General features: G+C 48.2%; 1 protein-coding gene across 1 annotated transcript in view; it reads right to left on the reverse strand.

Moving 5' to 3' along the window:
• Positions 1 to 26,659, reverse strand: part of INSR (insulin receptor) — a 56,067-nt gene that overhangs the window by 10,551 nt on the left and 18,857 nt on the right. The window contains exons 3-14 of the mRNA XM_032092367.1: positions 14,300 to 14,615; positions 12,518 to 12,663; positions 12,087 to 12,231; positions 11,632 to 11,846; positions 9,191 to 9,317; positions 8,316 to 8,566; positions 7,792 to 7,959; positions 6,961 to 7,162; positions 2,067 to 2,335; positions 1,729 to 1,871; positions 422 to 581; positions 16 to 115 (exon numbers count right to left, since the gene is read on the reverse strand). Coding sequence (XP_031948258.1) covers positions 16 to 115; positions 422 to 581; positions 1,729 to 1,871; positions 2,067 to 2,335; positions 6,961 to 7,162; positions 7,792 to 7,959; positions 8,316 to 8,566; positions 9,191 to 9,317; positions 11,632 to 11,846; positions 12,087 to 12,231; positions 12,518 to 12,663; positions 14,300 to 14,615 — 2,242 coding nt within the window. The remainder of the gene's footprint in view (positions 1 to 15; positions 116 to 421; positions 582 to 1,728; positions 1,872 to 2,066; positions 2,336 to 6,960; positions 7,163 to 7,791; positions 7,960 to 8,315; positions 8,567 to 9,190; positions 9,318 to 11,631; positions 11,847 to 12,086; positions 12,232 to 12,517; positions 12,664 to 14,299; positions 14,616 to 26,659) is intronic.

Here is a 26,659-nt window from a genome sequence, read left to right on the forward strand (position 1 = left end):
TAAAATTGCACTCACCTCTTTTTCACAAGCACATAAGCAGCTCCAATAATTCCAGCAATTATTATAGCAAAAATAATTGGAACAATGATAACAGCAATATTTGGCTGAGCATTCACTAGGAGAGAAAGAGAGAGTTGGAGGTATTATACAGGAACAAAATACAATTTTTTTCCCTCAATAAATTGGAACAAATACAAAACTAGAGGCTATTTCAGATACAAAATGTGGGGCTGGTCAGAATGAGGACTAATAAAGAAAAGCCATGTGTTTCCAAGTAATCTCAGGTTCTTGACAACAGATGTATTTGGTAAATATTTAATGACTCCCTGTGATTCTCTGTGCACTGCTTGCTACACCCCATCCTCCAGAAATAACCCACGCTTCTTTCAGGGATTAAATGTCGAAAATAAAATGAACTCACAATAATCAGCCACGTAAAAATAGGTGGGTTCTGTCCAGGAGCCATTTCCAGCCAGGGAGGTGGCCCGGATCCGCACGCTGTAGTTCCCAGGCTGGAGTCCCCGGAGCTTGCAGCCGCTCTCGCTGGCAAAGTGCTTGCGGGACACGCAGAAATGGGCTTCCTGTGGGGACAGGGGCTGTGGCAGGGTCATCCTGCAGCACCCAGAGCTCCCTGAGAGTTCCTTGAGGCTCCTGCAGCACCCAGAGCTCCCTGAGAGTTCCTCCCTGGGACTCCTGCAGCACCCAGAGCTCCCTGAGAGTTCCTCCCTGGGACTCCTGCAGCACCCAGAGCTCCCTGAGAGTTCCTCCCTGGGACTCCTGCAGCACCCAGAGCTCCCTGAATGTTCCTCCCTGGGACTCTTGTAGCACCCAGAGCTCCCTGAGAGTTCTTCCCTGGGACTCCTGCAGCACCCAGAGCTCCCTGACGGCTCCCTGGGGCTCCTGCAGCACCTCCCCAGCTGGCAAACACACACCCAAAGGCTCTCAGTCTGCTCCAGGTTAGTGGTTTGTGCTGGGTTTGTGTTTTGCAGGGCACTAGATCAGGTTACAGAGAGCAAGTGACATGTGCTGCCCTGGTCCTCAGCCCTGACACTGGCCCTGCACTGGTGAGTGCCCCTGTTTCCATGGCACTGACACCAGCCCTGCCCCTGTCACACTGACACCAGCTCTGTCCCCAAGAGCTCATGGGCTGCTCAACGCCATCCTAATTCCTCTGAGCAACTTAAATTTCACAGAACAACAGAAACGTCAAGGTTGGAAGAGACCTTCAAGGTCATCAAGTCCCACCATCAACCCAGCACCACCATAATCAGCCCTAAAACATGTCCCCAGGTGCCACATTCAGACACCTCTTGAACACTTCCAGAGATGGTGACTCCACCACCTCACTGGGCGACTTATTCCAATGCCTGAGCTCTCCTGCAGGGAACTTTTTTCTGGTATCTAATCTGGACCTCCCTGGTGCAACTTAAGGCTTTTCATCTGAGACACAGCAATGTGGGGTTTCTGTCCTTCTGTGAAATAACATTTCTAAAAAAGCTCCATGCAGAAAGTTGGCAAATCAGCTAAACTTGCTGGGCAAACAGGCGCCACAGAGACAGATTATTTCCTGACGTCACCCCAGGCTTCCAGAGGACATAAATTCACCAGTGAAATTTTGTATCCCATCAGTTCCCTCACCAGGAAACCCGACTAGGGAAATCCCAAAGAGCCCTGGGCTCCCAGGGGGAGCCACTTCTCCAAAGGTGCAGTGAAAGCAGAACCTCTCACCTCTGTCTCCCCGAGCCGCCCGTAGTTCACCTCGTAGAGCACGATGAGGCCGTTGGGCTCCTTTGGCTCCTGCCACTTCAAATGCACTGTGTTCTTTTCCACCAGCTCATGGGAAACTGGGCCAACGATGTCATCAGCCTTAGCTAGAACCAAGTTCAAGATTAGGCTTAGTTTCATGTCTTTGGGCAAAATTCACACCTGCCAATATGTCATCCATCCTCCTTTCCCACCAGGACATATGGATAGCCCCAGTCTTACATATTGCAGCTGGCTCCCATAGGAAAAGCAGCATTTGGGAGGAGCCACCAAGCCACAGCAGAGCTCAGGGAGAGAATCACCTTCTGGCATGGTCCTGGCACTGACATAAGCTGCCACGCTGCAGCGGGACTCCTGAGCATCGTGGTTGCAGGCGTGGAGCTCGATGCGGTACCCGGTGAAGTGCCGCAGCCCCGAGATCACCAGCGACTCCTTCGACAGCACTTTCTCAAAAGGTTTCTGCTCCTCTGCACCCTCAGCTGCTGCTGAGTTGTTGGGGGAGGATGGGATGGTGGGTAACACCACAGTGGAGTTTGCCACAGAGCTGAGGTCTCTTCGTTTTCTTGATGGCCTGTTAAACAACACGGGTCACCACGTTATTTTTTATAGTCAATGTCAACACATCCAGCTGAAAAGGAAGAGTTAAAATGGGAGAGCTCAGAGTGTCACTGGAAACTCAAACTGAAGCCTGGCATTTGCAATGCAATGAAGAAATTCAGGATTTTTTTTTTAACCAAGCAATGCGTCTTTATAAAATTCTGTATCCCCCAGACTTCTCTCCACACAACTGCATACAGGGAGATAAAATAAAAATAAACCAATCCAAGCCTCAAGTATTTGCTTGAGAATTCAAGTTCCCCTGGATCTCTCAGCTGAGTCTAACTTTACCAGGTTGCCTCACGGATGCCTCGGGCAGGGTTGCAATGCTTTGGAGTTCAGCTCCCACACGCTGCAGCTCCGAGCAAACGAGGTCACGCCACGGCCCCGACTCGGTGACCTCAGATGTGCCACATATCCCAAGTGTCGCTAACTTGCATTTATAAAGCATAAAGCCACTCTCCCAGCTCTCTGGAATACATTTGCCACTCTCACCCCTAAGGCTGAACCTCGATGGATACACAAAGCGTTTTAACCTTTTCCCAAGAGATCAAATCTATTAAGTCCTTTTCAAGGCATGCATTTAAAACTCATGATTCTGGTTACATATTCATTGGGTGGTTTTGTTAACCAAACGTTGCTCCTCAAGTTACTGCATTTCAGTCTGAAAATCCAATTTTTTCACTTGTAAAACCAGCACCTGCAGTGTGACCCTGTCACGTTCCCTGTCTGCACCTGAGTGCCACCAGCCAGCTTTAATGTCAGGTTTTGTCAGCAAATAAACAGAATAAATTCAACAGAATTAAGAACCATTCGAAAATTTCATTTTCTTGGCCAAAAAAAAAAAAGAAGGATCAGTACCAAACCAAAAGTGCTCAATCTAACACTCTTATGTCCTGCCACACATTTGCCACGGGGAATTCCAGGTCGGGAACTAACCAAGGTGGTGAATCAGTAACTGTATTCAGTTACACAAAAGGAATTAATGCCAGTTGAAATCCAGACCATGTATTTTAAGGGAGTGATGATCTTTTTGTGTGTGTGTGCATGTGTGTGCAGCTATTAAAGGGTACAAAGAGTGACCTGAACTGAACCCACACTTGAGGCATCTCCAGGCTCTAAAAATGTAACAAGCTGTTGAAGCAAATCTTTGCTGCTGAACTGAACTTTCCACTGCCACCTCTGACCACCAGGCCATGACCAGCCCCAGCCCCAACAGGGACTGCTCTGACAGATCTCTGCCACCTTCCCTGCTTCCCTCTGCCTTCCCTGGTGCTGTTTCTCCTCCTACAGCAAAAGCCACCAGCCAAAAGGCAGAGTTTGAGATGTCCTCAAACTTAACACTGGGCTGCACACAACACAACACAGACATTGACAGAGTCACCCTCACAGAATGGTTTGGGTTGGAGGGACCTTAAAGCCCATCCAGTCCCACCCCTGCCATGGGCAGGGACACCTCCCACTGTCCCAGGCTGCTCCAAGCCCCAATGTCCAGCCTGGCCTTGGCCACTGCCAGGGATCCAGGGGCAGCCCCAGCTGCTCTGGGCACCCTGTGCCAGGGCCTGCCCACCCTCCCAGGGAACAATTCCTTCCTACAGAATATTCATCCACCTGATGACAAAACACGATGTCAAACAGCAGGTTCAGCAAGCACATTCCAGTTTTAAGTTTTCTCTTTCTTAATTACTAATTAACTCCTTTTGGAGCTGCTGTCCCCTCAGCCTGTGTGGTGTTGTGAGCAGTGTCCCCTCAGGATGGGGCAGAGGTCAGGGACCCAGCTCTGGGTCATGCCACCTCCCTCCTTGGGAAGGATTCCTTATGGTCAAATAGAACCTGGTTTGCATAAAAGCAAAGCTACACCCTCTGTTTATCAAGTGTGAATTCAGCCGATCCTCGTGTTCAAGGGAATTTTGTTTTTCACAAGTAAACAGTAATTTGACCACTGATGCAACACAGAGTAAAATGCAAGAATTCCTTCCTTCTCAAATCACAGAAAGTTAAGAAAACCTTCTAAAGCTGTAAATCCCCAATTTTCCCGTATTTATTATCCTGGATTTGCAGCAATTTTCTTGCCAAATTCTCTGTATTTTCAAACATCTGATTCTTCTCAGAGTTGTTCCAGTGTAATTTGCATTGGGGCCATCTCAGCAGCTCCAGTGAGGTCCCCGTGAAACCCTCAGCTCCAGGTTCCTCCTGCTCTCACAGATGCCCAGGGGCTGTGAGGGGGCTGGAAGTGACACTTCAGCACACACAGTATGGCCTGTGCTGGGGGATTCCAAAAATGCCTTTGGTACCTTAAGCCAAGCTTTTCCACACACCTGAAAACTACCCCAGGTCAGCTGGGCTGGCAAAAGTGTTTTAGATTTTTCTGTGCAATTAACTGAATTGGGAAATGCAGGGGAAAACAATAACTTTGAATGTGAGTCATTGCTCAGATCTTGCTCCCCAAGAATATTGGGAATGGCACAAATGTGTGTGACAGAGAGCAAGAGAGACACAGAGCTGGGACTGCTCCTGCCTTGCTGCAGTGGTGATGGAGGGAATACATGGAATGACACCCTGAACAGCAGCCACTGACTTCCCCTCTGCCTCTCAGGACTTTTTTTGAAATCTTTCCCTGTTTTCCACAGAATCATGGAGGGGTGAGGCTGGAAAGCACCTCTGGGGATTGTCTCACCCGAGCCCCTGGCCCAAAGCAGGGGCAGCTGCAGCAGGTGGCTCAGGACCATGTTTGACCATTTCCAGGGATGGAGACCCCACACATCCCTGGGCAGCCTGGTCCAGGGTGTAACCACCCCCGAGCTCCAGTCTGTGCCAAACTCCTCCAAAATGAGAGCAAGTAACACAGGAAAGAAGAAACAAAGCATCAGCTTCTGATGGTCACTTTGTTCAGCTCCAAAGGCGACCTGGTGTGAAGACCCTGCCAACTCTGCCTGCGCAGAGCAACATTCCTGAACTTCTGGTTTGGCTTTTTTGTCAGTGCCAGAGCAAACTGACCCCCAGGAGCTGTGACAGTGGCTCCTGGAGTGGGTAATCAATATGACCAGGGGGAAGGAACTGTGATTTCCAGAGGGGTGAGATCAGCCCTGGCCTAAGGCTGGATCCTGCCCAGGGATCAGATGGCTGGGAACAGGGCAGGAGGGGAGAAATGGCACATGGAAAACAAGGAGACATCAGGGAGAAACTGCTGTGACTCTGCTGCCCTGGCATCTCGTGCTCCCTGCTGGCCTCATCCCTGGGATTCCTCCCGTGACTGGCAAGTTCCTTCTCTCCAGGAGAGGCCACACAGCACCTCAGGAGAGGTCACTGAACCCTCAGAAGCCACAAAAAAAGCACCTGAAGTAAACCACACTCCCAGCTCTCTGCCAGGCTCTGTGAGCCCGTGATAGCACAGTATTCACAGGAAAAAAAATCTGATTTATGTGGCGACAGCCTGGAGCCTGCCAGGGAAGACGAGCAGGGCACGTGGCACCAGGGAGGTCTCTTTACCACTGGCTTGTTTTAAAGGATTAGTTGGCCATGGGATGTGGGGATTTCTTCCTCAGGATGCTGACAAGGTGGCCCATCCTGGTGATTGGTTTCTTCCTAAAATACATACCCCAGAAGGTGGCCTGAGAAGCATCCTGGGCTGGCTGCACAATAAAATTGAGGGGGGAAAAAAGGAAAAATAAAAGAGATCAGACTGTCAGAATTGTCTGCCTACATCAGGAGAAGTTTGGCTTTTGCACATGGCTTGGTTCTCTGCTTTGGAATATGTCATGTCCTGGCACACTGGAACTCATCCTGATGGGCACCAACAGCCAGGGAACAGCAGAACGAGGGGTTCTGCCCAAGCTTCCAGGTGAGGACTGCAGGTACCAGGGCAGGGAACACCAGGGATGCTTTCAACAGGGAAAATGCTCAGTGCAGTGGCTTTTGTCAAGCAGCTGAAAATTCAGGTTTGTTGGCTGAGGGCAGCAAGCAGAGAATAAATTTAGAGCACAAAATGCATGACAGGGAAGAGGGTAAATCACCACAGATTCTACCCTGCTCCCCAGCACTTCCTCCCCGAGCTGCAGATGAAGTGTGAAGACATTCAACACCACTTAATGTGACACTGTGTGTGCCACTCCAAACAGGACACTCACCACCCACAGCACTCACATTCCTCATGGTATTGGAGGTATTTCCCAGACTAAGTGAAGGAAGGCCACAAATACCGTGCTGAAGGACGAGGCTGTGGCCTGGTAAACTGCCCTTTTCCTTTCTTTTCAACTCAATGAAAAGCTTGACCACAAAATTTCAAGACAAGAAAAAAAAATCGCTATTTTTGGCATCATCTGATGCCAGACGAGCTGCAGGCTGTTTGTTAAGAATTCTCACTTTATTCTTGAGCTGAAGAGAATTCAGGGACAGGAAATGAAAGCGGGATCTTCCCAATCTGCAGGAACATCCGTGGTAGGTGCTCAGCTCTCCCCATTCCAACACCCATATCCAGCTGGACTAGACAGGCTCCTGGAAGCCTGGCAATGTGGCTGTGTCCAACCTGGTATTTTTATTTAATCCTCAATTACATTTTCCTCCTCCTGACCCCTGGACAGTCCTGTTGGATGTTCTCACCTGGGCACAAAAACCTCGTTGTGGAGATAATTCTCGAAGGTCTTGCGGAAAGCAGACTCCTCCAGCTCCTTCTGGATCTGGGAGTCTGTTTTAGGACAGGAACAACATTCCCCACTGACATCCTCAGCTTCACTCTGGTTATACTTCTGGGGGTCTTCAGATTCAAAAGGAGGAGACCACGTCCTTGAGGGCAGCTTTAATCCTGGGGACAAAACCGTTTCAGTGTCACTCATGCCTGACTTGGCGGAAGATGTTTGATCCTACAAAGATCCCAAACCAGTGTACACAGGACTCATGGCATATTTGGGGATCCCGTACTTCACATCCAGGGCTGAGCAGTTCCCTCTTTTCTGACAAGCCTTTGATTCAAAAATGCTATTTTTGAAATGGAGCTTGGATGCTGCTTTACCCCAGTCCTGGTGACAGAGCAGCAGGTGAGATTTTGGAAATCCTCAGTGAAATTCTGTGTTCTCAAGGAATTCCAAACCAGACACCAGCTGCCCTCAAAAATTAACGTGGCCCTGAGCACTGAAATTTTTAACCTTACCATCTCCATTGTTGCTATTAAACTTATAAGTCAGTTTAAAAGCAACAAGGGCAGAAGGGAAATCCCCAAAGGAAAAAACGTCTGATTACTTTGCAAAAAATGGCTTTAGACCTTTTGCACATACCTTGGCACCTAACGTAATAGGAACAGGGAGGGACAGAGCTGTTCCTAGAACAGTCCTGAATCCAGCAGAATTGGGCCCCCAGAGCACCTCCAAGGCAGAAACTCCATGAAGTCCTGGGAGAGACTGAAGGAAAGGCCTGGAGGGAGAAGCACCCACTCACCTTTCAGGCAGTAATCGAGTTCATAGAGCTCACTGTCCTCTGCCTGCTGCTGCCAGTACACCAGGTAGTGTGTGATGTTCCCGTTGGGCTCCGAGGGCGGCTTCCACTTCAGGATGATTTGGGATGAAGAGTTGGAAACGGATATCGGATCTAACGGGACCGACGGAACTGCGTGGAAAGAGGCAGAGGTCACTGCACTGCCCTGCCAGAGCCTGGCAAAGCAGGGACCAGCACAGGCAAATTTCCATTCCTATAGGAATCAAGCATTCCCTGGCACCCAGCAGGCTCTTCCAGGCTGGGCTGGATCATCCTGGAGATCTCTTCCAGCCTTAGTGATTCTTACATGAGGCCACAAAAACTGGAGAGGTGTCCATTGGCACCATCTGGAACCACACCACTGGTTTAGGAATTCCTTCCTACCAAAGGAGGGCAGTGGAAAGCTTCCTGGATATGGGACTACCACAACCCCCACCCAGGCAGAATTATTTAGGCCTGTTTTTGCCCCAGGAACGTGCTGCACTGACCCGTGGCGTTGGTCTGCACGTAGATGATCTCGCTCTTGGCGCCGTACGTCCGCCGCTCGTCAGAGAAGGTGACCAGGGTTTTCACAAACACAGCATATTGTGTCCAGGGCTTCAGGCCCCTCAGGAGCCACCCTGGCTGGGCCTGGGCTTTGGGCTCGTTTGAGCGTGGTGGGGGGTCAACATCCACAACTGTCCAGCTGTTGGAGCCACAGGCATCCTGGCCATCGAACTCCGTCACGTTTTGGTAGGGACTTTGTGAAAGAGATGGCTCCAATTAACAGAATCCTCATTCAGGCTCTTAAAAACATTTCTAAAGACACCACTGAAAGTTATCACCCTTTAACCTTCAGAGAAAGTAAAATTATCTCATTGTATTTACTCTGAAAGGGAGCCATTGTGGGACCTTTGCTGCCTGGGCCTCTGACAGCATCACAGAACAGGTCCTGCAGGTGCCACACATGACCCCAACAACTAAATCCAGATTGATTATTGGCAGCTTTATGAAAATCAGCTTGGTTACCTCAATTCTAAAGGAATCTTTCCCACCTCAAAGGGGATAAAGCATCCCATGGGATAGTGGGGAGATGAGGAACTCCATGGTTCGAGCACATGTGTCTAGAACAGCAGGAATAACTAAAGTTTGGATTGTTCTTAAATGAGGAATTGTGCCTGTGCAGAAGTCAGGAATCTTAACGAACACTTTTAAAGAAGGGTATCGCTGGGAACTTTAGTGTAGGAGCCACAAAATCAGAGACTAAACAGCTTTGCCTACAGCAAAAACATCCAGCAGGTTTAACATCCACCTTTCAGTGCCAGCAGCTGCTCGTGGCAGCCCAACAAGGCCGTTTGTCTGTGACCTGAGGGGGATCACTTACGCCTCTTTGTAGAACAGCATAAACCCCAGGAGGTCACGGAAATCAGGGGGCCAGTAGGGCTCCCACTTCAGAAGGATCTTGTCATGAGAAGTTCTAATGGAAGAAAATTTCAGCAGTTCGTTTTCACCTGTAACAAGTGAGAAGTGACAACAGTTTCATTAATGCTAAAAAATGAAAGTTTTTGGGTTTAATTATCTTAGAAGTTTAAGATAAATGTGAGAATGTTGGCACTGAGAAGAGTTGCCCAGTAAAACCTTATCTTACTTCGAAGCCATTCCTACCCCAAATCAGGGGTTGGAATCGATGCCCTCCTAAGGTTAAATTTTTCTATGACTTCATGAAAATGACTCAGTAGAAGAGCTGAACTAAATTCTAAAAAGTGGGAAATCTAAAGGCGACGTATTTCACAGTTTATGATGATCTGCACAGCTGAACCCAGCACGATGGTTTGCAGAGAAGACAACAGGCCACAAAAACGAAGGAGAAGAATTCCCAGCCTTGCCAGGAGTAGTGTGGTCCCTCTGCAAGGGGGAGGGTGTTTGCAGGAGGATGGAGCTCAAGGGACATGGTACAATATGTTTTGTGCCCCCAGCCCAAGTGCCTCTGACTGAATTTGCTATTCCTGCAGTAGCTGCAACGGGAGGAAGAACATTCATTTCACTGGCACCACATCCAGAACAAACAAGGGCTTTTTTTTTTCTTCCCTTTCTATTTTTTTTTTTTTTTTAGTAAACAGGATGCTGCCAATGTGAAAGCTGGGCTTGAAATGTAAAAGCAAACAAAAAGCCAAACACCCTGGCAAGCTGTGGTTTGAGGTGGGGGTGGCACAGACACCAGCTCAGCAGGGTGGGGGTACAGCTGGCAAAGAGAAATGCAACTGTCTCCTCCAGCTGCTTTCACACCAAACACCAATGCAGGAGCTGCTCACAGCCACAGGCAGAGATGGATCTGCCCAAATCCAGGTTCACCCCCAATGCGGGAAGAGCTTTTCAGTGTCTCATGGGAGGAGATGAACTTTATAGACAGCTGATTCCTTGTGCTCCTTCCCTCTGCCCAGGCTGGAGCTGTGGTGCCCCAGAGGCTCCGTGTGTGTTTTTCACTGGTCCCGCCAGTTTTTAGGTCACAGCCATAGCATTCCCTTCTCCCACTGTGCTGGCCTGACTGCATCTGTTGATATGTGGGAAACCAGACCAGGAAACCGAGTCAACTGAAAGATCTTCACTTTTTAGGTCTGTTCACAAACAGCTACATCAGGGCAACGAGGGCAGGACAGGAGGGTCACAGAATCATGAAATGTTTTGGGTGGGAAGGTACCTTGGGCTCTTCTGGCAGTGCTGTCCCCAAAAGCAGAGGGACAGTGAAGCCACAGGATGACCCAAGCTGCCCTGCAGGCTGTGAGCCAGCATCTGAAATCCCAGTTCAGTTAATGCTGGGCTTTTTGGTGGCAATTCCTGCCTAAGCATCTCCCAGGATCACAGCACAACTGCTGGAATACTGCATGGATGGGTCACTGCCTCTGTCCCCATGTCATCTGTCCTTCACAGAATGGTTGCAAGGGGCCCACGTCCACCTGCACGTGCTCCTGTTCCTGTCTGGTGAATCTCTGTGGGGCTGAGCAGTGAATCAGAGCAGAGAGATGTCACCAGCTCAGAACAAAGCTGGCTATTTCCTACCCCTGATCACTTCCACAATCTGGCTCACCACACAGCCCTGGTACAAACAGGGGAAGGGGATTGTGTGGCACAGAAAGAGAACAAACAGCGGGGCTGAGGGTGCAGAAGGACTGCATTTATTGCAGTACTGCTGCCAAAATAAGTGTCTGCAAAACTCCATCTTCAGCAGCACGACTTCAGTGCCAGTGTAAAGCCAACCCCACGCTGTTTGCTGACACAGGCACTGTCTGATCGTTGTTCCTGAAGAAAGCTGGTAGGTGAAAAACCTCAGAGAGGCATTGCAAAAATTGTTGGAAAATTTTCTCTGACTGTTGTCATGGCAATTGCCTCACGTGGCCACAGGGATGGGTGGAAATCCCGTTTCTCCCGTGTTTATTCCGTGTGCGCACCGTCGCCTCATGACATGGGAAAAGCAGATTATGACTATTAATCAGGTACTCAGCAATAACACAAAGTCCCAGCCCGGGCCGAGGTTACATTGTGCTAAACTCTTCAAAAAGACACAATAAATACACTCCCAGCTCCAAAAACCCCCCAGGGTTCTGTGGGACCAAGGCTGCCAGAGGGAGATCCCGTGGGGACTTTTACTCGTGGCACAGTGACAGTGGCACTGAGTGCACAGGCAAGGGGCAAATCTGCTGCTTTACCAAAGGGACAAGGACAGGCCATGGAAAAACATCATGGGCTGGGCTGGGAGAAAGAGGGGTACAAGGAGAGCAAGGCAGAGGGACAGGAAAGGGAAGCAAGGCTGCATTCTGAGACTCTTACATGAGGCTTGATCCCCATTGGTTTTCAGGGCTATGTCATTCCTCTCCTGACGCCCCTTAGTCCCGGAGATCTCTTCCATCTTGTGGATTTCTGACAAGCACAGCTTGGGATTGTAATGGAAGAAGAGTTTGCCTCGTGCAATAGTGAGGTTGTGTTTGCTCCAGTCCCAGAGCTGGCGAAGATTCTGGTTGTCCAAGGCATAAAAGGAGTAATTTCTGAAATCAGAGGAATGAAAACGTGGGTTGGGAGGGGATGAATGGAAAACTCTTCTTGCACTAACCCTCACACCAAAGAAAAATGAATGCAAATTGTCTGCCCTGGTAGGGCACAAGCCACAGGCAGAGGAACATTTAAAAATAACTTAGGAATTGTTTCCCAATACAAATCACCCTCATAGAACTGGCACTCCTTGTACTTCAAAGCATTCAAATAAAGCATCTTTTGAGAGAACTCACCCAGCTTCGAGTGTCTCTCCTCTAATCAGATGGAGTTTCCGAAAAAAAGAAAGAGAAACCAAGGCATAAGAGCGGCGAATTTTTAGGTAACCTGAGATTTCTTCTATCAAGCCAAGATTCGCTTCCAGCTCAGCTGCTATGTTATCTACGGAGAGGAGAACATTGGGAAGAGTTTTCTGGTATCACAGAGAAAAACACCCACATCGGAGCCCGAATGTATTAAACGATTGCTTTATGTTAATTCATGAGAACTCACAAAAATCCATTAACAAAGAACGCCAAATGAGCACGTCGAGCCTTTGTGCTTATTCTTCTGGGTCCCTCTGAGACTGAGGGTGGTCACAGCCAAGGGAAGAGCCCCAGCTCAGGGCAGTGCCCCATTCCCTGGCTGCCAGCCCGTGCTGCCCACTCCTCGCCCATGCCCCACTTACTTCCTCCCCGGATGTTTATGACCAAGCTGCCGTTCACGACCGTGCAGCCCCGCAGCTCCTGCGCCGACGTCACCGAGTCGATGGTCTTCTCCTTGCCAAAGTCACACACCTTGGGACAGGGCCCCGCGCAGGGCGTGCAGTGCAGGCTGCAAAACAGGAGAGGAGGGGTGCAGGGGTGAGGCAGGATGGCCTCAGCACTTCCCAAAAGCAGAGCCATGAATCTCAAGTGACAATAAGCCATGGGATTCACTTGCTGTGAGCAGCACTTAGGAACTCCAAAGAGAGTCACAGAATCATGGAATGGTTTAGGTTGGAAGAGACCTTAAAGCTCATCCTATTCCAACCCCTTTCCACACCTTCCACTAGACCAGGTTGCTCCAAGCCCCATCCAACCTGGCCTTGAAAATAACTGCTGATAAATTTAACTTGTCTTAAATTGTCATTTCCACACTTCAAATGTGAATCACTCCATCTCTTCCTACATAACAAAATTAAGTGACCTGAACTATTTTGAAGATGAAACTGGCCACAATGCTGCCCAGTGCTCTCTATCCTAGGGGTTTCAAGGTAACAAACACCAGCCCAGTCTTCATCCCAAGATCGTTAACCAAACTTGTAATTGATGAGTGGAGAGCTGGCCCTTCATCTGGGAATCCTCTGAGTGAGGACTGCACACAATGTTGCTTTAAAAAAGGCAAGAATGCGCTTTGTGCTCTGGGGAAATACTGCTTAGATAGTACGAGCTGATGGCTTGCCCTGGTCACACCACCACAAGAATGTGTTCCCAACTAGTTCAGAGAGAGAAATGCTCTAGGAAAAGCAGGGAGCAGAGCTGTGAGGTCCCACTGGCAGCAGCCTGGAACAGCACAGGAGAGGCCATGGGGTTGTTGCACAAGCAGCCCAGCTACTTTGGGGGCTGCTTGTTCATTCTGTCGAAAAGCAAAACAGGAAATGGCATAAAAAGTCTCGTTGAGAGTGAATTCCCTGAAATTATTATGGCAGGAGCAAACACATGTGAGCACAAAGTGACCAATATTCGTAGGAAATCTGACTCATCACAATATAGAATGGTATTGTGGGACAAACAACCAAGTTTGCAGTGATAAACAGCTCAGCAACATAAATTATTTAATTCCTTATTCCTTTGTCAAAACCCCCTGGGAATAGACAGAACGGCTGCTCCCTGCTTCGATTCGTGCTACACTTGTTTGTTACATTGCGCATTTATGTCTGGCACAGCTTGAACCTGCTCAATGAAAGTAATTACAGGCATGAGGGACAGATACTCTGAGAACGAGCACTCAGAGGACGCTGCGCTCTCTTCATTAGCCATGACCTCTCCCTGTTGTGCCTTTCCAGCCCGGCTCCCTGGCCTGAGGCTGCTCCAGAGGGGAGGGAAGCAGGGCTGCTAAAGCCTCTCCACTGCCCACCTCCCTCCTCCCACGCCATTACAGAGAGACCCTTCCAGCTTGAGGATGCTCTTCCTTGTCCTCTCTCCATCTCCCTTTCCCACTTTTTCCAAACTTGAGAGGTAAGCAAGGGAAGCCAAGGGAAGAATAAACTACCAGCCCATGGCAGAGAGAGCTTTTAATGGCTTGAATTAGCAAGGTATTACTTTGTAAATCATATTAAAGTAGACCAGGTGATTGCCACAGATACTCCAACACCAGAAACTTCTCCTGGCCATGACACAACACCCAAACCCCGTGTTCAAGGAGGAGGAAAGCCCAGCCCAGCCCAGCTGCCCCCCCCAGTTTTGTCCCCTGCAGAGCAAGTACTCACTTGCTGGAATTCATGATGTAGCCCGAGGGGCACTCGTGCACACACTCGTTGTTGTGGATGACGTGACACCCCGACTCCCGGGCGTTCTTGCACTTGTTGTGCAGCTCCTGGCAGAAGCTGAAGGTGACGCAGCGCCAGCCCTCGAAGCGGTAGTGCCCGGGGGGGCAGTTGTCCACGCACCTCCCGTCCAGGTAGAAGTTGCGACAGGCCACGCACTTGTCGGGGTCGTTGGGCTCCGTGCAGTCCCCGAGGCACTCGCTGTGGCAGCACTGCCCGTCCGAGGTGCAGCCCTGCGACTTGCAGGCAGGGGGACAGACTGGCAAGGGAAAACACCAAAGGCAGGTGAGTGTCACAGGAGAGCCCGGCCGTGCGTGACCCTGAGAGCTTGTGACACCTGGTCCTGCTCGCCTTGGGAACTCCCTTTGCAAAGGGGCAACCATGGAGCGCAGGCATCTGCCTCATCTCCACTTGTCAGCGTGAATTCTGCCTCATCTCCACCTTTCAGTGTAAATTCCACATTTTAAGAACGTTTTTGAGGAGTGTTACCATTCACCCTCATAACTCATCAATGCCCATCTTCAAAAGAAGGAAACTGAGTTTTCCTGTTCCCTCGGTCTGGCACTAAGAGCCTTCAGGAGAGCCTTGGTGACTCCAATGTTATTTCTGAAGCTCAGGAGTGATGAGACTCCACAGCAAGAGCTTCCCAGCCTGGCACAGGCAGTTTCAGCCAGAAGATTCTTGCTTCTCAGTTTAAGAATCTGAAGTTTCCTACAGCAGAACTGCAACTAACACGTCCAACAGCACTTCTACACAACCCTTTGGCTCCATTAGGATTTGCTTCCCATCTGTCTATCACCCTGTCCCTGGCTTCCTGGAGGAAGCCCTGGCACCAACATGAGCTTCTCAGTGACTCTCCCAACAAGTCCACAAAGAAGGGCACCCACAAGTGTTATTGCTTGAGGTTTTTATGGTTTTCTTTTTAATTACTCATTACCTAGCGCCCCACAACACCTTTAACGAGCGGTTTGGGCTTTGAACTGGAAACCAAGCGGGCACAGCTCGGAGCAAACACCGTGAGTAACTCGGGGAAGAGTGGGAGGGCAGGATGAACAAACCCAGAGAAGCTCCAGGGGGAAGGTCAGTCCTGCCCCTCAGCACCTCCACACTCAGTCTGAGCTGTTCAAACGAGGCTGAACTGGTTAAATCCAACTCTGTAATCCAGAACACGCCACAGAACTTCCCATCAGGGAAGAGAACAGAGCTGAAATCAGCACTCCAAGAGCAAACACCCAACGCCAAGCAGGGCTTTAGAAGCAGGAGGAAGGGCTTTAGATGGGGGACAGGGACCTGGATTTATCCTCACAGCCTTTGGGATCCAGCTGTGAATTGCCAAGAGGCAGATCAAGACATCCCCTTGTCCTCACCAAACCAGTGTTGTGTCTGAGGGAGCACCTGAGCAGCTCCTTGGAGAAGGGAGACAGCAATAAATCCTGAACTAACACCATCTGCCTCAAAATTTCCCCAGCTTTCTGTCCAATACTCAGTGTCAAGGCAGGAGGGGCTTTATTTGGGAGGTCCTGGACACAGCGATGTCCAGAGGTGAAATGTTGTCTTTAATTTCTGGTTAAGGCATTTGAGCAGCCCAGCAGTGGAACGTGGTCTGGTTTTATCCAGCTAAAGGAGCAGCATGTGGGATCCACAGCACAACATGTTTGGATGATCCAATCCCCAGCTGTGTTAGGAAGAAAATCCTCCTCCGCCCCATGTTAAGGGATTGCAGAATTAAGTGTGTTAAAGCTGTTAATGCCATTCTTGGAATAAGCAGCAGTAGATGAGGTAGTAAAGATGAGCAACCTCTGGTCTGCTCCAGCCCGATAAAATCCCTTGAAGAAATATGAAATGGATAACGTTGAAATTCTACCACAAGGACAATTTAATCTCCAATATCTTACTGCTTCCGTGTTAGCCCTTCACTGCAGGTGTTTTCTCTGTGCACCACTCATCCATTGCAAAAAAAATCCATTCAAATTAATTTCCTTTCAGGCTGAGCAACTTTTTGTCCTTTTCTAGCAACAGGTCTTATTTTGTGAACCTGTCACAAATAGTACCTGATTGAAATTCAACAGCCAAACAGCAGCAGATAACACCTTGCATTAGACTAAATACAAAATGAGAAGCTTGTTTTAAAAGCCAGGTTATACATGGATGTTTTAAATGGTTATACATTCCTTACCAGGCCATAGATGAGCACAGTCTAGCAACAGGTGTCCTGGCTGCCGTTTATTAGAAATATTTACAACAGAAAATTCCAGAATTCAGTCCAAAACACTATCAAACTTACTAATTCCAGCCTGGAATATCAAGGTTTATGAGCAGGGGGAAAGCTTGGGCTGCTTCTCCCACACCTCCCCTGACACAGAGATGTCCTGCAAGGAATCCTGCACTGCTTGGTTCCTCCCTGGAGCAGGGTCAGCTTCCAGCTGGGAAGCAAATGCTGAGGCAAATGCAGGAACGGTTTGTGGGAACTGGAGGGCGAGTGCTGCCAGCACAATTCCCAGTGTTCCTCACCAGCATTTCCTCCACAGGGGAGTTTTCCCGTGTCTCTTTCATGCTCAAGAACTACAAAGTTTCAAGTACCCAAAGGACAGCATTTGTTTTCCAAGGAGTCAGTGGAGCAGACAGGTAATCGGGAAAAGCCGGCCCTGATGCAAAGCACCCGGTGACACATGGCACCTACTTAACATTCTGTCACACAATATTTTTATTTAATTTGTTATGGAAACTAATCTTCAAAGCCCTGTGCTTATTTACACATTTTGAACTCAGCTGCAAGTATTCACAGGGCAGACACCGCCTAAAGTCTTCACTCTAAAGTTTTCAGAAGATACAATTAAACTATTTTTAAACCGTTCTTAACGTTTCTCTTTTTCCTGTTCCACGAGCTTTTGATGTCTCAAAGACAGCTCGAAGAAAGCAAGGCCCCAAGGCAACAGCTCTTTTTCCATTAAGCACTCAAGACCAGAAATTGTCAATCACCTTTTTGTCCAAATCCTCATTACCCAAGACCCTGAACAGATGTCATGACATTATCGAAGTCTGCATTTTAGAGAGCACCTCAAGTCGTGTAAAACCTCTCCAGAGTATCTTCACTACGTCTTCCTACAACTGGTACTCCAGGTTATGTGATTCAGACGGGCCAGAAATACGGGTTTTGTTTGGGTTTTTCACTGCCACGTTGTGCTTTCACTGCAGGACAACACTGCATAGCTTTGTGCACCTCATTACCCTTCTCCACCGAGGTCTGCAGACCCCAGTAATTACCACGGCCCAGAGATTTGCCTTTTTGCGTGAAAAGATTGTCTCCCCAGGGAATGGTCAGGGTCCCAAGGTTGCCAGAGCTCCAGGAGAGTTTGGACAAGGTTCTCAGGGGTGCGTAGGGTGGGACTGTTGGGGTGTTTGTACTTGATGATTCTTGTGGGTTCCTCCCAACTCAGGGTGTTCTGTGACTCTCAGATGGCACTTTTGGGAGCTGTGGCACATTCTGCAACACGTGGGGAGGAGGCTCAGGGAAGGTTCAGACATGACACCCGCACCCCCCAGCCTCTCTTAAGGCTGTGTGAGACTTTTGGACAATGCAGGGCCCTGCTCTCAGCACAGGGAAAAAAGTGACTCTCTCCATTCCTCACGGAAAGTCCAAAGGGAGCTCCACAAACCCAAGTGAGAGACAAAGGAACAGCCATTCTGGGTAGGGGCAGAAGCCACCACACTGCTCCACAAAAGCTGCTGCAGGGCCATGGCTTCAGCACCAGCACCAGGACAAAGCTGCCCAGCACAGCCACGACACATCTTCAGCAGATCTGTAGGAGCTGGGTGTTTAAAATCCCTGTCCCAAAGCTGACAAAGAGCCCAACGTTAACGAACCCGGGGAGAAGCGCAGCGACACAAGAGGCTCAAACCTGTTGTTCCAGGGGCGAATAAATATTTAACTCGCTGCTAGCGTGGCTCCCAAGACTGAGGAAACAATGCCTTTTCCAAACCTTTCTGATTAGAGATTCAAAGGGACATTTCTTCGTGCTGCTGAGGCCCAGCTGGGGGGGACAGGCGGCCGCGGAGTCAGCGCAAAGGAATTCCTACCTCCGTGGATCGCTCCCGTGTTTCACCACTTCCCCGTGCTCCAGGTGGAAACTAAACACACTGATACTGTAAACACATTCCCGAGCCAGCACAGGTAACCAGGAGATCCGTATTTAACAGGCAAGTCAATTAAGCATTAAGCTGTTAAAAACTTCGGTGTTAGGTCTTTTTTCTTGTTTACTGTTAATAAAACGGTGAATTGTCTGAGAAAGAAGGAGAAAAACACCACTCAGGATGAAGTTTTGCTGTTCCTTTGGGATTCTCTGCCACCGGGTGGGTTTAAATAGCAACATCCTGGGTGAGCTGAACTGGGTGCTCACACAGGTGGTGGTTTGGGTTGGGTAAGAGGAACACGGTTCATTAAGGACAAATTCTAAACCACACATACAAACATCAAAATGCTGCACATGTGCTGTCCAGGCACCACATGGGTTTGGGACTGATCTGTTGTGAATAAATCTGATCTTTTTACAGTGCAGTAACAAGGCCTGTGTGTGTGGACGGGGGTCAGTGGAGGCAGCCTGGGCCACCACGGGTGTCCAGTGTCCAACGGCCGAGCTGGTGACGAGCAGCAAGCTCCCCTCGCACCATCAGCTCCTCTCCCCTGGCTTACACAAACTCTATTTTGATTACAGACAAGGCAATTAGGAGGCTCCAGATCCAACGGAGTCCAGGACACAAAACAACTGCGGCAGGAGAACCGCCCTCAACCTCAGCCAATGCATTTGCTGCCTGCGCAGGGGAGGCATCCAACCCAACCGCCCGCTATCTGCACAAGGCAAACAGCCTTAACCCTGCCAGCTCCCCAGCCAGCCCTGGCCTCCCACCACCACGCAGAAACCTCATCAGCCTAATGCAATTTAATGCAATTGAAGGGCTGCCATGGGTTTTTCAGCATTTGATTCGCGCGGGGTGTTTATAAGCGGGAGGGGAAGGCAGGAGGGAGCCGGCACGAAGCCGGCGTTGCCACGGCTGAAAATGGCTTGTTTTGGCCGTGACACGGCTGCCCTGGTGCCAGGGCTGGGCTGGTGTCATGTTAGACGACGGGCACACGCACAGAACCCAAAGCCAGAGCCCCACAGAAACAGGATCGCAGCGCTCTGCACGTCCCCGTGGCTTTTTTCCCCCTCTTACTGTAAATGGCTGCGAGATGTGACATATAAATTTATCCACACACAGAGTCCTACTTGAGTTACAGCTGCAGAGGGAACTGTAATTTCATTTCCTAACGGTACAGTCACGGCAGTGACCTCCGCAGCAATGGGTTCTTGTGGTTCTAAACAAAAACAAAACCAACAAGGAAAGGGGAAAGAAAAAAAAGGAAACCCAAGGACTAATCGCCCCCGGCAGTAACTCCTCAGTGTGTTGCAAGCATGTGATCTTAATTTAGTACTACAGAGCCTGGGCTTGTTTCCTGCTGCAAGTGCTGAGCAGCATTGCTGCTATGGAAATCCATATGGGTCTTACTCCCTATAAAATGATGTATGAAATCCTGTTGTACACAAACAGTATTTTTGACTTGATCGCTTTTGCTCTTTCAGTCATTCCCTTCTGGTCAAGAAGTACCCTGATTCAATAAGTTGTTAAATGCCATTTGTCCTATAAATGTAATTTTTATCCCTAAACCTATTTTTAATTTTTTCACTCATGATCATCTATTTTCTTGTGAGCATTTATTTGATCTGAACACATCAAGACAACACCTAATCCCAGTGCATTAATGTATCATAAGGCTGAAAAGAGCTATTAAATTAAGCAAAACTGTGTCTGGTGAAGACTTAAGTAAAAAATAAATCTAAAACCCACAGCAGAGTATGTGGACAGAGGATTGCTGCAAAAAACCCAATGTGCTGCAAACCCCACTGCACTCTGGCTTATTCCTTCAGTTATTTCTTCATGTCACGGGGACCAGAGAGGCAGAAACCTAAACCCCAAACCCCACCAGCAGCAGACTTGGGCTGCACTGGACACACTGCTCCCAGGGCACCACAGAGGCAGAAACATGCCTGGGAAGGACAGAGTTGGAGAGGTCCAGTGGACTGTAAAAAGCACAAGGACTTTTGATCTCCTTGGTGACAAACAACAGCAGCTCCCCCAGCCCTTCCTGAATCTACAAAATAAATGGAGTAACTAGAAGAGAACAAAAAATAAGAAGTTAACACAGTGATACCAAAATCCTGCCAGCAATGTCCGGCATGGGCCGCAGTGGTCAAGCAAAATTCAGGAAATAATCACAAGATGCTCAAGCAAATTTGATGTCACTTATTCCCAGAGCTCAGCTGCTCTAACAACACTTATCCCTCACTTTTCCCCAAAGACAACCAAGGAACAACCCTTCCAAGAGGCATCGACTCAAGTGCTGTAACCCACAACAAAGGGCTGCAGTTCTCACCACCAGCTCGGGAAAGAGCAAGTGCCAAATAAATCCCAGATTTTACAACCAGCACTAAAATAAAGTGTTATTTATAAAATAAGATATTACAGTACATAATGCCATGACCCCTCTGAACTGCGAGCTGGGAACGTTAGGAGGTCTGTATTTACACAGGAACAGATAAAATTAACTGCAGGTGCCTCCCTTCCCATGGACAGTGACTTCCAAAAACAACACACTTACTACAACGTCAAGGAAACTCTTCCCATTGACATTTCTCAGGACAACATTACACCTCTTATCTCATCTATCAGTAAGGATAAGAAAAAAAACTGTTTCTCCTCCCAACCCTTCCACAAATTACGTGCTCAAGTGGAGCTACACGGAATGGCTCAGATATTCCAAACCAGGGCCGGGGTTCGGCCGCTTCCCGCCAGGAACGGCTGAAGCCCACGGCGATGCTGGACCTGGGAGGATCAGCAAATGTGAGTTTAGACAAGATAAAAGAGTTTGGAGTCGTGTGCCACCTTGTCCAGCTGTGATAGTGGAGGTCTGTGGAAGAAGTTGTTGAATGGAGATACGAGAAAGGTTGAGCTCAGTTGTTTACAGAGGAAAGGGGCAGATAACAGGAGATCTCTCCAGAAACAGCCTCCTCTGTGCCAACCTTCTGCTGTGTAAACTGAGGAGTAATTCATTATCTTCTGCACTACACCTGCTAGTGGGGCATTTCCCTGCAAATACATATTTACTCCTGGGTGAATTATGCCAAGGAATATGGGAAACATGCTAAGAGGAGCTCGCACATATGTATACACACATGTTTTACTTATGTAACATACAAAATATACATAATTCATCTTAATGTGGTGAAGCCTGGAGGAGACATCAACCTCAACAGACCCACAATGCCTTTGGTCACTCGTTCTTTATCTTCTTAGGAAGTGACAACCTTTGCAAATGAGCTTCTCCAGCTCCACAGCGAGGCACAAGGCAGAGCCTGTGCCCAGGTGTACAAAGTCCTGTGTAAATTCAGATCCAATGGATGGAGTTCAACAGCCCAGTATCATCTCTTATTTTTGGGGACAGGACTTCTTGGGCTACAAACCTCAGTTACGAAAGGCCCTTATTTTTCTTCCACTGAACCCTCAGGACAAGCTCTCCTTTTCATGTATTTTTTAGACCTTTCTGTTGCTCTCCCTTGAAGGTTTTCACTCCTGCTCTCCTCCGTCGCCCCAACTATTTACACAGAGGACTGGATGTTTCCCACCTAAGTGTCCCTAATACTGCCCAGACACAACAAAGATCAAATAAACGTTTTCCTTTTGTGTATTTTAAGCAGTGGTGTTCACACCAGGACTCCAAGCCCCTTGGGAACTGAACTTACAGAGCAAAGCACCTCACGCTGAAAAAAAAAAGAATTAATAAAGAAATTAAAACTCAAGACTAGGTCTGTTTTCATCCTCCTGGCACCTTCCAATTGAGCCGATTCCCCACACAGGTACAAACAACTTGCAGAAATCAAGCAAAGCTGCTGGCCATAGAGCTCAAACTACCAAAACACCGAGCTCGATCTGAAAACACAGCAGCAACTGTTAAAGGTGGGACAAGTGTCACAAAGTGCACACCAGGATAGCGACCAGAAGCTGTAAATACTTTACCCGGTGTCTACAACAGTGCTGTTGTGCCATTCTCTGGCAAGCAGGTCAAGCCTGCTCCTTGTACTTTGTGTTCAAAATTACACGGGAGCTTAGTGTCAGGGATCAGAAATAACCACCCACCTCTGCTTGGCGGCTGGGTTTTCTTAATATGCCAGCCCCAAAACTGACACCACATCTTCAGGCAAAAGATTGTATTTCATTCTGTACAGCAGAAGAGATAATTTGTAATTTAGACCAAGACCAGAATCTTTAACGTTAATTTGGGGCACTTCCCTGTAAAGCTTTGATCATAACTTTACTCACAAAAATAAGGTTGTTTTCCTGTTGTTATGGTTTGTTAAATTTCAATCTTTATTACAACCCAAGGATTTGGTGTTATCATTCAACAGTTGATGCCACCTGGGAGCCTCATGAAAGCTTCATGTTAATATTTAACTATTTATTACTCTCCAACGTACAGCATCTTGTAAACATCCCTGTTCCCTTTAACCTCCTCCTGCCAAACCTGCTTGCTCACTGCAACCCCAGAATACCCAAATCACAGGAAAGTGGTCCAGGCATGTCCTAAAAATAAGTGATGGTCCTTGTGGGTCCCTTCCAGCTCAGGATATTCCATGATTCTATGATTCTAGGAGCTGGTATGTAAGAAACAGAGACAAGTGGAGATACACACAAGGACTTGGTGATGGTTTAAAACCAAAGTCCATCTGATTTTTCCAAACACGAGTTATTTTACCTACAAAGCCCGTCCTGTAAATGAGGAGCGATGATACAATCAAGGCACGAGGCAAAACGTCCAAGCTCTGCTTTCTGCAGAGATAAGGGAGGGACAAGATTCCTTTCCTCAAGGCCACGGGGAAGGATGTTGTAGTAAACAAGGCATGAAAGAACGAAAGCTATGCTGACACGTGGGGATGAGGAAAGATGGAATTTTAGATACGTTACATAAATGTAATCCGGACACAGAAAACAACAACTACACCAAAACAGAGGCACGGTTTACAGCAAAAATGGAGCTCTCCATAACTCAGACAGGCAATGGAATGGGCGGAAGTATAAGATTAACCACAAGGAGATTATGCTGATAACTAATGATCTACACAGAAATGTCAGGCAGAGGTTAAGATTTTAATCTGGGCAGATTTCACGGCACAGTCATGAATTGTAAACATCGATACTGAAACCGACTTTGTGTTTGTGGGTGACGAGACTGAAAACAAACAGAGAGAAAAAAGGAACGGGGCTCACTCCAGATCCCCCTTTCTTACTCCAGATCCCCCTTCCTGCCTCGCCTCCCAGAGAGGATGAGGAGAGAGAGCAAGGCAAAGCATCACCTTTGCCAGTCGTGCAAAGAAAGGTGGATTTTCCCAGGAAGCAGAGCTAACTGGCTCTACCAACCAGATTTATTTATTTTCCTGAAATTACCAAGGTGCACAAACTGCTCAGTGCACAGTCACTTAACAAGCTGCCCAAATCCAGGCTCACCAGCAGCACTGACCCATCCATCCTCCATTTATTTCCCACATGGATACACCCCGAGCTCCACACTGTACTGTGCCTTCCTTCACTTAACAGGTGTCACTTCAGTTTTCCCTGAACATACAGTAATTTTTCCCAAAGCAATATCTGAACTGTGAAAAGGAGAAATGGATGCAGTATCTCGTTACCAGTATCAAACCCATCAATTCTGTGCACCCACATAAAATTCTCTCAACCCCTCAAGCCATTGTGGCCTCCTCAGCTCCTGCCCATTCCTTTGCACACCCTCCCCAGTTTGCCCAAAGCTCTACACACACTCGCCACAGTTTATTTCGAGGCAGAAGAATTTCCTTAGCAGGACTGAAATAGATACTGTTTGCCTGCAGAGCCAAGCAATGTGCAATGTATTTTTATTTACTACTCGCCCTCGTCATCCTTGGCATACCAGCAATGCCCATTTTCAAGTAATTCACTGTATATGAATATGTGGCACTGCACAAATTATCCAGCTTGGCTCTTCCCAGTTATCCAGATATCCACTGGCTTAACAGCTTCTCCTTACAAACACACTGATCCCTGGAGTTTTTTGTGACTGTGCCACATCCCTCTGCTGCTCTAACCCAGATGCCAAATGAGAAATGATAAAAATGACCAAAAGTCACACAAACACAACCCTGAGGAAAACCAAACGGCTGGAGACGAGTACAAAAACCATTAACTACATTGCACAAACCACCCTTGGAGGCCGTTAATTTATTTCTCCTTGTAAATTGTGCAAGAGAAAGTTGTAATCTGAAGGTATTTAATGCCAAATTAGTTGTGCCATCTCAACAAGGCCAGAGACAGGGGAACTGAATCATTCAAAGTTACACTGAACTCAGGGGCGATCTTGGATTCTTAATCCTTCTTCCACAATACTTGATGGCTCCAACTGTCAATGGTCAGAATTGTGAAAATTCTGCTTTATTTCATACCATGGAAAGCTCTTAAAATAAAACTGACTGTCACTGAGGTCACAGGGAAGTGCAGGAATAGCTGAAGTCCCATTATCCATCGGTGAAGCTGTGCTGGGCCAGGCAGGAACAGGATCTGCTGACATCCCCCACCCCTGCAGGCGTGTGCCACAGTGCTAAAAACCTTCACTTTATCAGCACGGGACTCAGATATGGTCTAATCACCAGCTGCCATCAGCATTGTCCACTGCAGAGCAATTAGGACTATTCAGAGCTCTCTAACTGATGCCACAGCCACGGATCCCCTCACGGGGCAGTTACTGGGGAAACCAGTGTGGAAATCGCCTTACAACAGAGAGAGGCCTCTGGGGAAAAAAATGACACAAACCAGCATTATCTAGCAAGAAAAAGAGATGGGATTCTCCTCTACAAGTAACCCGAAGCCGTATCAGTTTCTCCAGGGACAAAGAGTCTTTTTCTTCATCAAACTCTGGAGGTTTCAGGTCTCAGCTCAGAGCTGCCAGCACTGGAATCAATCTGCCAATGGAAGGGAGCCCAGGGAGCTTTGGAGATGCCACCCAGTCCATCCAACCTGTCTGAGGCCACCTCGAATACTCTACCTATGACATTTCTGATGGCTGTTTGTCTAAACCCACCCATAAGTTAAATTCTGCCTCGAGGCACTTCCTTCACTGGCCAGCCGAAGTTGATGGAAGTCACAAAGAGGGGCCTAACCCCTGGCAGCGCCAGGAAGAGACTGGCGATACCCCAGTCCACATCCAGCACTCAGCCCTCTGCAGAACACCCAGAGCAAAGCAGAACACTTGGTTTCAGCTGATTGCTGAGACCTGCTCAGCCTCCTCCAGCACCAAAACAAGGCGCGGATTTGAACCCGAGCCACTTCAAATCAGGCTCTGGGTGGACGGACGTGTTCCCACAGCAGAGAGAGTCACTGGCAAATCTGAGCACCAAGAGACCCGCAGCGTGTTTGAAAAACACAATCTGAAGTTCTTTTTGTTATCACAGATTAGAGCATGTGGAAAAACAACAGGCTCTTCCCTGCTGCTGATGAGCAAGAAGCATCACGCGGCTGCTCCTCCTTTCGCCGCCGGAGCCATGCAAAACACGGGGACGTTTTTCTTATCACACCCACCAAATTCACACACTGTACAGGCTCAAAGGAGAACATTTCGTATTTCCCAGAACAAAAACTGACGCTCGATGCAGATACCCAGTTCGAATGGACTGGTTTTGTGGACTAGAAACTCGATATCCAAGCACTGAGAGAGCAGCCAAACACTACACAAATTATTTAAGCAGCTCTGGAGATAAGGTTAGTGGAGTGTGGAAGAGAAGCTTAAGGAAAATCTACACATGGCATTTCTTTAGCCTATTTAATAATTGTGGAGACGCTGATGAGGTAAGAAGTTGTTTCAGACAAAGCACCAGTTTCTACATAAATTGCTTTTTCCTTAAGTCTCCAGGTAAGACTGTCCCATGTGCGATGCTCCCCTCTGCCAGAAACAGAGCACGCAGATTCCCACAGCCTAAAATCCACAGAATTGAATGAACAGAGAAATAGTTTGTTGAGCTTTAAAGGCTTCACTTCAAGTACTGTTTTAAAACAAAAGCCTTATTCCTTTAAGCCCTGTTAAGGCTCCACTGGGCGAGACTTTCAGACAGTCAGACATCACACTGAGGAGCTCCATTTCCTCTCTGGCTTTTGGGAGCTTTTGAGGGGTACTTAGAGGGAGCTCTTGGA

The sequence above is a fragment of the Corvus moneduloides genome, chromosome 28, assembly GCF_009650955.1.
Source record: "Corvus moneduloides isolate bCorMon1 chromosome 28, bCorMon1.pri, whole genome shotgun sequence".
In the NCBI taxonomy this organism is placed as follows: Eukaryota; Metazoa; Chordata; class Aves; order Passeriformes; family Corvidae; genus Corvus; species Corvus moneduloides.